This window comes from Monodelphis domestica, chromosome 1 (genome assembly GCF_027887165.1).
Source record: "Monodelphis domestica isolate mMonDom1 chromosome 1, mMonDom1.pri, whole genome shotgun sequence".
Classification (NCBI taxonomy): Eukaryota; Metazoa; Chordata; class Mammalia; order Didelphimorphia; family Didelphidae; genus Monodelphis; species Monodelphis domestica.
Window position 1 is genome coordinate 738,050,646 of NC_077227.1, and position 10,197 is coordinate 738,060,842.

Below are 10,197 nucleotides of genomic sequence, written 5' to 3' on the forward strand. Positions count from 1 at the left end.
CTAGTGGTGGGAAAAGAGCCCAAAGAGCCCCTGCCTGACGGTGCTCACCCTCCACTGTCAGCAGGCTGGCACGAGCCCCCGAAGCTCCAGGGAGGTAAGGCGGCCTGAGGACCAGCCTCGGAGCAGCCTCATTCCTGTAGACAGGCAATGCAGTCCTCAGGAGCAAAGTAATTCATGGGGAGGGGCTGAAGGCCTGCCTCTGGCCCCCCGCAGCCAGCAGGACTCGTCCCCTTTTAGCCACTCTCTGACTGCTTTACAATGAGTGGCGAACCTGTCCTGCCGAATGTCCTTTCCATACCGAGAGTGGTGGAGAGGCACAGTCACAAACAGGGGAAGAATTCCCAAGGGAAATCCATGCTTTCTGCCATCAGAAAGGGCTCTGGGAAGTTTCTTCCCAGTTTCCCTGAGCACCCAGTCCAGGGCTGCGGCCCTCCAACAACAGGAGCTGGAAAGGGAGTCAGAGGCCACGTGGGCCAAGCCGACTTTTACAGAGGGAGAAGGGAGGCCGCAGAGCCAAGACTGGCCCACAGGCATCTCCCCAGGATGCTTCTTAAACACTGTGGGAAACGCTACCTCTGTTAGAGGTGAGCAAAGATCAAGATGCCCCCTTTTCTCCATGCCACTTCCTGGTCTCTGTGTAGATCTTGGGGGGAAAACCTTGGCTCTGGGGCTGCCCAAAGTGAGCTCACTTCCTGAGAAGCCACCCTCTCCCCAGATGCCAAATCCCAGGCGGCTCCCAGTGAATAGCAACTCAAAAGGCATTGTCTGCGCACTGGCTAGAACCATTCATTATCTCGGTGTGGGGGGAGGCTCCGGGCTTTGCACACAGGCCAGGGCATCCTCTGAAAGGAGAGAAAGCGACACCCTTTGCTGCCTGCTCCTTTCATTTGTCCAGCTGGACAACCGGAGAGCATTTCTAAAATGATTACTAAAAGGAAAAGCGAGAGTGACTAATCCTGCTTTGCCTCCATTCTTCGTGGGAAAACGACTGCCCTTCCATTACGTAGATGTGTAGGCACGTCCACGTGTACACACACTCACTCACACACACTCACACACACACCTGTGCCTGCTCCTCGGTTTAAGAATGTGATTCCCAAAGACTGAAGAACAATCCTTTGAACCCAACACGTCTTTAAAAACCTACAAGAATGTTCTAGTTTATGACTCGGAGGGCCTTCTTCTGCAACTGTGGATGCAATCAGGATTGTTCTGATGTCTTTGGACCTTTATTTACTGAGGATGACTATCAAGAACTTTGGAGTTGCTGATGTGCTGCTGTGACAGGATTCCCCAATGGAAGTTCCCTAACCAGGTGAAATCACAGACTAGATTAAAGAGTGCCTCGGCTGAGCATTCTCTTAATCCGGAGCCATCCTTGGCTTCCTGGCATAAAATCCTACTTGATCATACTGGATTTACACACACACACACACACACACACACACACACGTATGTGTGTACAACCAAAGGTTTGGAATAAGAAATGTATGTGTGTTTATAGCGATAGTTATTTTACTTGACAACATTTCAACATTTAATTTTGATTAAATTTGGTCACATTGATCCAGAAAATCACAGGACCAAACAAAAATAAGTGGGCCTAGGGATAGGGAAGTGGCTTAGTGGATTGAGAGCCAAGGGCTAGAGATAGGAGGTCCTGGGTTCAAATCTAATTTCAGAAACTTCCTAGCTGTGTGATCCTGGGTAAGGCACTTAACCCCAACTGCCCACCCCTTCCTGCTCTTCTGCCTTGGAACCAATACTTAGTATTGGTTCTAAGATGGGTTTAAAGAAAGAAAAGAAAAGAAATGGACCTATCAACCTCTTATATAGAATCCAAATGGACAAAGGATTCTCTAAGCATAGTGAGGAACTTTGGTTCCGCCATCTTGGGAGACCCTGTTGAGAGCCCTGAACCCGACCTCACATGGATTAATTAGCACTAGAGTGCTCGGGGGCGGATGTCCAGAGGTTTTAATGACCCCAATTTTCTCTTTTCCTATCATAAAAACATCAATATTCTAACCCCAATATCCTCTGGGGCTGGCCATGGGGCTGCAGTGCCCCATTGATGAAGCATCAAAGTCTCCATTCATACAACGAATGGCAAGAACCTAAAGGAAGGTCCCGAGCATGTTAGGGCACATCCTGGAAGCTTCCTAAAAGGCCAAGGACCAAAGTCTCTCAAGATGGAAAGGCCAAGAGAAAGTGCCCACATCTACGCCACATTGGATGGCCATCTGTCTAGATGACGCCTGACAGTACAACACAGATTGCTCAGAGAATCAATCAATCAATCCTAGGTGGATGGAGTATGAATCCCAGGCTGATTCAATCCAAAAGGCATTTATTAGATACCTACTGTGTACAAGGAACTTTGCTAGGTCCTGGAGAAACAAAGACAAAAACAGAACAGTCCCCACTCTGGGAGCTTCTCTTCTACATGTCTAAACCACAGCAGGCACTCAGAGCAGGAAAGGCAACATCAGCCAAAGTAAATACAAAATCATTTCAGCTGACCGGGCAGGATAGGGGTAGGAAACCCAAATACTTGGGGGGAATCAGAGCAGATGGCCTCACATTGGGGGCAATGAGTTTTGAGGGTCATGTGCCATGGGGTACAAAGCACTGGACCACATAGCTTGCTTTCTTGCTTAATCTAGCCATCAGAACCCCAGGCACCTCTAAGAATGCCATCTCTGTCCATTTTTGAACCGGTTCCTATGTGATGGGGATTGTTTGTCTTTGAAGGTTTGACAGCATCTGCCTAGTCCCAGAGTCCAGGCGGCGGTGCGCAGAGGGCCTGGCTAATTTCTCCCTTGAAAATGGATTAATTGAGGCTACCTACTTCTAGTTCTATCAGCTTCGGTATTCTTGAATTCTTGAGGACCACCGAAAGGACAAAGGGCAGTCATTAATGGGCATGAGCTGGCTGCAGCCCATTACAAATGGAATTAGGAAGGAGAAGCTGCAAAAGAAAAGGTGTCATTGTGGAAACATATGAGCCAAAAAGGTGAGTGGGACACATGGCAAGTGCCTGAACCATCCCCTTCTTTGGGAATACTCCAAGACAGCAAATGAAAGCAAGACAATAGGCAGGTTTTCTAGAGTAAACTCATGGAAAGATATGGATGAGGTCTTCCTCTTCCACTCTACCTACTGGCTTCCTTTAAGACCCAACTAAAATCTCACCTTGTCTAGGAAGGCTTCCCCACCCCCTTTTAACTCTGCTGCCTTCCTCTTGTAAATTATTTCTAAGTTTTACTGGTTATAGCTTGTGTAAACATATTTGCTTGCTTCCTGTCTTTCCTGTTAGACTAAGTTCCTTGCTTTTGTCTCTTTGTGTATCTTCAGCATTTAATGCCAGGCATTTAATAACTATCTACTGGCTGACCAACAAGAGGTCTACAGGGTGCACTGGCAGGGATAGGTTGTGCTCTTTGGGAGTGGCCATCCATACCACAGCTCCAATCAAGAATTTTTATAAATATTCATCCACATTGTCTTTTATAAGCCTCAGTTTGGGTACAAAAAAACTGCACATTCTCATCTCTGATTTCTGTTCTCATTTGTGGTTTCCTCCGTCTTACTTTTGATTTTGGTCATTGGGCTTTCCTCTTTCTTCTTTTGGATTAAATTTCCCAAAGGCATAAAATTTCAAGAGACTTTTTTCATACACCGTCGTTGTAGTGGCTGTTAGTAGAATTGTTCTTTTACTTCAATGTAATTGGCATTCTCTTATTCTGAAGATTTCTTGTGGCCTCTCATTTTGTGTTACTATTACTTTGTTCATTACTCTCATTTCTTTGACTACAAATAACCAATTAATTTCCTATTTTATATCAACATAAGAATTCAGGGACATGAATCTGCCTGCACATACGGCTTTGGCTACAACCCATCAATTCTGATATGCTATACTTAATTGTCATTATCTTTAATGGAATTTTGTTTTGGGATCTATAATTTGCTCCTTCACCCAAGAATTATTCAGCAAGTTATGTTTCATTCTTCACAGAGGATTATGTTATTGGTTTAGATTTTGGCATCTAGAACTACATTGTGATCCTGAAGTATCGTTTTAAATAATTTCTACATTTCTAAATGTATTTATGATTTCATTTGTGCCTTAGAACATAGCTTTTGTGATTATTCAATGTATATTTGAGGAAAAAAAGAACTATTTCTTGGATTTTTCCATTCAAGTCTCTCTATGTGATTACTGAGTTTAGTTTCTTCAGCAATCTCCCCAAATCAGATTTGGTCCTTCTTGTTTGACTTTCTGTTTGATTTATCCAAGAGGTTCTTAACGTGGCGACCACAGCACACACATGCACCCCTCTGTCAGTTCAAGGATAGTTTTCAAAGAATCTATGAACTTGGTTTTTTAAATAGTTAAAAAATAGTTAGTAGTCTAAATAGTTAATAGTTCATCAAACTTTATGTAGCTTACTAGTTAGTAAGACAGGATAATAGTTGCTTAACATTGACGATCTCTCATTGTCAATGGTATCTGTGAGAACAATGTTCCAATTTAGCTCTCTTTTGTAAAAATGTGGATCTGTGAGGTCATCAATGGAGGTGATGGGCCATTTACCCACTGGTACCCCAGGAATTCTACTGATTTGAACTTCATTTTCATTATTTCTGGGAAATTTTCTCTTATGACTCCTTGGAAACTAGTCTTTGGATTCTTTTCTTCTTCGTTGGTCTTTGGAAGTGTAATTAATTTGACATTAATTAAATCTAGAAAAACAAAGCCATCCAGAAGAGGCCAAGCAAGAGGATGAGTGGACGGGAGAAGCCTGTGCCATATGAGGCCTGTTAGGATTGCCTCCCCCAGAGAAGACTTAGAGGAGAAGGTAATGATGGCAGTCAAGTATTTGAAGAGTTGAAGGCTGAAAGACTTGTTCTTTTTGTGCCTGGGGGGCAGAAGTAAGAGCTGGGAGTGGTAGTTGTTTTTTGAAAAAGATCAGTGACAGAGACCAATTGCATCATGGGATGATGTCTTGACTTGTGAATCAGATTGAAGTGAGGCAGATTTGTACAAAGTCCTCAGCCTCACTCTCTCATCCAGAGGAGCAAACAAAGGTCCGCCCAGGATGCAGTGACCGACCTTGGCATCTGTGATGCCTGACCAAGCTCTAAGTGCTCCACAGCACCTGCTTCAGCCACCTTTGGCACTGGAACAAATGCTCTCATCAGCCATTCTTTTCCAGGGGAAGCCTTCATGTGCTTGAGGTGGGCATTCTCTGAGATCCCAAAGAGTCTGGTTACTCTCAATCTGGCTTAGCCCATCTGCTAAGACAGTTTTACCAAAGTGTGCTACCAGCTTCTTGAAGGCATACATGAGAGCAAGAGGACACCAAAGGTGGCCAAGCAGCCTTAAAAAGGGCTCAAGAAGTCCTCCCATGAGAGGTGCTTGTCCTCCCTGCATACCCCAACACCCCAGGAGCTGTGATTAGCTAAAGAAAAGCTTCCTGAGCATGACTGACATCCACAAATACAATGAGCTGTTGATACTGACCACCAAGACAATCTCACTCCTCCTTGCTCTTTCCTGAACACTCCTCTCTTCTGTTCTTTTTTTTTGTCTCTTTGGCTGAACCATCATCCAAGTTCTTCCTTCTTTGAATGGATATACCCTGAGTCTCTCCCTCTTCTTTATTCTCTTTGCAAACCTATCAATTCCCACACTTTCTACTGCTAGCTCTATGCAGACGATTCTCAAATCAATGTATCCAGCCCCCCTCTCTCTCTTCTGAGTTGTATCCACCATTACCGACTGCCTCCTAGCACCCATTCTCATCCCCCACAAACCCAAGTAGACCCTGAGTGTAGCACACCAGGTATGTTAGCATCTGGGAAATATGGTTTATGTATTGATATTGTACCATATATTCATTTACCAGATACATGGTCAGGTCAGTTAATGATCATTGTATAGAAGCTACAGTCCAAAGGGCAAGAGAATTCCTGAGCTGCTACAAGGGTCCTAGCTCACACCTTGTCAAGCCACATTCCTTTGAAAGGTGCATGTCAGGTTAATCTCCACCTCTTTGATATCCTCATTGTCAATTCAACCAATGTTAAGACCTATGCCATGTTATGTATTCATTGATCACCTCCCAATCCACATTCCTAAAACCCCCCAATAAATACTGGGGTAGAAGCACCAATCTCTCTCTTACTTTCCTGGATCTTCTGACTTCTCTGTCCTATCTTTTCCTGCTGATCTTTATCTTTCCTCGCGATACTGTCGCCCCCATGCTTCCTATTGATCCTTGGACTCTCTAGTCCATAGGAGGCATTAGGAGTTGTTACTCCCCACGTGTTTTCTTATGCTTCATGTTTCCCTTTAATTAGTTATCCAGGGGAAACATTAAGGAGTTCACGCCACTCCCCATGTGTTTCAACTTGTTGTTTCTGAGTCTTTATTATTCACCTATTTCCTTAGTCTCCTCTCTCCTTCTCAGGTTATTACCCACAGATAAAAATATATAGGGACCGCAGGTCGGTTCGCTATACTGAGAATCATAGCATCCTTCCAAAGCCCCTTCCATAGAGCCAGGCTGCTTCTTCAATTCTCCTAGACCCATGGTGGTGAACCTATGGCACAGTGCCAGAACAGGCACTGAGAGCCCTTTCTGTAGACATATGCACCATCACCCCAGCATAGAGTTCGTTACTAGAAAGCCAGAGGCGTGGGGGCCAGGCCCTCTCCCCAGGCACCATCACCCACCCTTCTAAATGGTTCTCCATTACTGTCCTAGATTCTTCATACCACTCAGTGGTCAAATCTCGCTATTTCTAGCCCCACCACTCAGTACAACTGAACACAATATTTCTCCTATCTGTCGCCTTTGTTCCCCTCGTACAGTTGCCATCCTAGTTCAGACCTTCTTGTGTAGATCATGTCATAACCTCCTGGTGGGTTTTCCTGGCTCCTCCCTCCAATCTTTCCCATCAATGCCCAATTGAAGTCCTAAAACTCAGTCCTAACCATGTCACAAAATGCTCCAGAGACTCACTCTCATCTCTAAAATAAAAGGGACTCTTCTGCTTGGCCCCTAAAGCCCCTTCACTTTTTCGTTCAGGCATTTTAGGTCATGTCTGACTCTTCATGACCCCATTTGGGGTTTTCTTGGCAAAGATACTAAACTGGCCCACTGTTTCTTTCTACAGCTCATTGGACAGATGAGGAAACTGAAGCAAACAGGATTAAGAGACTTGCCCAGGATCACCCAGATAGCAGATGTCTGAGGCTGGATTTGAACTCAGGAATAGGAGTCTTCCTAAGTCCAAACCCAGGGCCGTCCCCACAGTGTCCCTCACAGCTTTCTCACACTGGTCACCCACTCCACATTCCAGTCAAACTGTCCCACTTGCTGTTTCTTGTGCCCTATCCCAAACCTACTTCTGTGACTCTGAGCAGGATCTCCCCAAGTCTGGAATGCACCCCCTCCTCCTCTCTGCTGCTTAGACATCAAAGGTTATGTTCAGTCTCATCTCTGGGGCCACCTCCTCTAGGAAGCCTTTCCTGATCACTCTGGGGTCACTGCTCTCCCTCCACTCCAACATAACTGTGTATATAGATAATGGATGGAGAGCCAACCTCAGACAAGAAGCCGTGGGTCCAAGTGTCACCTCTGACACAAACTGGCTGGGTGACCCTGGGAAAGTCACTTAACTCCACGGTACCTGGGCCACTCTAGACTGCCCACATAGCAAGCATTCTCCTAACCCCGCCCGGTCCCAAGAAGAAGATGCCTCAGTCCACTCGGGGCTCTTGTCACCACTGAGGGACTGGAAAGGGTCTTTTCTAGTGCTCCGAGCTCTTCCTGTGGTTGTGGGGTGATCAGTCAGTCATCCAGAAGGATTCACTTTTAGGAACTGGCATTCATTACAGCAGGGAATTGAACTCAGAGGGAAGCAGGGGCCACCAGGCCTATGTAAGGATTTCTCTGGACTGCATATTCACGGTATTTTTTTCTGCTGTATTTTTATTTATTTTGTTACCTCTTTTAGATGATATTTTCTTCCTTTCTTTTTAAACCCTTCCCTTTTGATTTTGAGGTAGAAGAGAGGTAAGGGCTAGGCGATGGGGATTAAGTGACTCACCCAAGGTCACACAGCTTGGAAGTGTCTCAGGCCACATTTGAACCCAGGACTGGCTCTCTCTCTACCTGAGGAGCCTCTTACCACCCTAAATGAGGTGAACCAGTTGTTTATTGGGGGAGGGTGCCGGCCATTGTCCGGGGCTCCCTGGCTTCTCCTGCTTCTTCCTGTGGCCCCGAGGAAGCACTGCCGCCCAATGCTTTTTCTTAGGGGATCCCTCCTGGAGGCAGTCTGGGCTGCTCACCCGCGGGGAGCTGGCAGCGAGGGGAAGGCAAATGTGGGGCTCCTTCCTGAGGCCCGGAGTGCCCTTCGGAGAGCCCCGGCCCTCTCATCCCCCTGAGGACTAGACGTCAAAGAGCCGGGATGGAGAGGGGCTCAGGTGCCAGGCAGGAGTGGGGGGCGGGGAGGTGCAGGGGGCAGCCAGCCAGGGGTCTGACGGCTCTGCCGGGGCTGCCCTTTGTCCCCAGCACTGAGGCCACTTAGGAGAGGTTCCTCTCGGCTGTAAGCCCCGTGCGCTGGTGCAAGATGATGACTCAGCATTCTCCACCAGCAATCCCCTCCCCCCCAAACCTCCCCCCCCCCCCCGCTTTTTTGGCTTCTTGGGGTAAATTTGCGATCTCACATCGCAGCTCTTTGCCAAGCTAAAGGCCCCCACTCTCCACGGAGAGAGCCCTGAGGGGGGAGGGGGGACTAGACCAACGAGGGAAGGGAAGCGAAGGCAGAGAGAGTGACAGTGCTCGGACCTAGTCCATGCCCAGGGGACCTGAAGGGCACTGGCCAGGTCAATGCAATCAGAGATATGGAGAGTCTCGCGCCAGCTAAAGCTAGCCATAGGGACCCTGAGGCTGCAGCACCCCCACACACACCCCAGACCGCGTGTCAGCCAACCCCTAACGGACCCGGCCGAGCCTTTGCTGGGAAAAAAAAAAGTTCAAAGATGGCTACATTGTAGTAAAGTCGTATCCGCCCGTGGGATTTGAACTTGTCACCCTAGGGTCCAGCGCCCCGCAGCCCAGGGCGAAGCCCCGTGGACCACCAACCCCTTTCTCCAATCATATTCCACTCCGGTCCCGCTCCAACCAATTACAGGGCGGCTCGGGAGTTTGGCTGTGGGCGGAGACAAACGCCAGAGAGCGACAAAGCCAGCGGCCAATGGAAAACCGGAGCACGAGTGGCCGCCCACCGTGCCGTCCAATGGGAGAAAGGCGGCAGTGGCCACGGTCCCCGAGGCTGCAGCTGCTAGTGCCGGTGACCGCGGGCTGCAGACCCCAGCGCTGGGGGGAGGGGGGCCGAAGCAGTGGCTCGCCGCTGTCCCATTCCCGCCCGCTCTGTGTCGCCGGCCTCTTTCGCCCACTAACCCGTCCCGCCATGGGACTCACCTGCTGGAAGCGGGGCTTGCCCAGCTGGAAAGGAGGGGTGTCCGCCGAGGCGGCTTCCGCCGTTGCTGCCGCCGCCGCAGTCTCCGCCATGGCCACTGATGCCCGCAATCCCCGGCCCTTTTAAAATGTCCCTCCTCGGCCCCCGCCGCAGCCGCCCCTCCCCATTGGCTGCAGCCAGCCGCAGCGTCAGGGCAGCGCAGGGAATTGTGGGCGATGTAGTCTCTTTTCCCTGCGCCCCTTCCCGTACGCCTGGGCAGAGACCATAGAGTGGGGAAGCCAAGAGAGGCCAGAGCGTCTCCCACAGGGCTTAGGGGCTGAGGCATTGCGCCAGCGGCCATCTTGGTGTGGGGAGCCAAACGTTATCTATAGCATAGAGGAATGCGCCGAATGACTCTGACAGGGCCTCACAGGCTGGCATTTTATGTGTGCAAAAGCAGAGGCTGCCCCATGAACGCCTTTGATGTCCCCCTCTAAGGTCAATGAATGCAGCCTGCCATTGCCACTAAGCCTTCAGGGGACCAATGGGGGGGAGGGGGGCAAAAGGCATTCCTCAGCCAGGGCTGGGAGCCCGTGAGCCTCTGGGCCACCCAGGCCGCCCCACACATTCCCAGGAGAGCTGCTGAGGGTCTCACGTTCAAATCCTGCCTCACCCAGACACAAATGGGGGCCCGAGCCGAGGGGAAGAGGGCAGGCTGTG

At 48.9% G+C, this 10,197-nt stretch overlaps 1 protein-coding gene across 3 annotated transcripts in view; it reads right to left on the reverse strand.

Moving 5' to 3' along the window:
• SFXN5 (sideroflexin 5) overlaps window positions 1-9,658 on the reverse strand; it is a 189,490-nt gene extending 179,832 nt beyond the window's left edge. For 2 of the 3 annotated variants that reach the window (XM_056814079.1, XM_056814077.1), the window contains exon 1: window positions 9,501-9,651. In XM_056814079.1, the coding sequence (XP_056670057.1) occupies window positions 9,501-9,590 (90 nt within the window). In that variant the 5' untranslated portion in view covers window positions 9,591-9,651. Of the gene's footprint in view, window positions 1-9,500 lie in introns of all 3 variants that reach the window. The other variant, XM_056814076.1, reaches the window with a different exon arrangement.
• Between the last annotated feature and the right edge of the window lie 539 nt (window positions 9,659-10,197).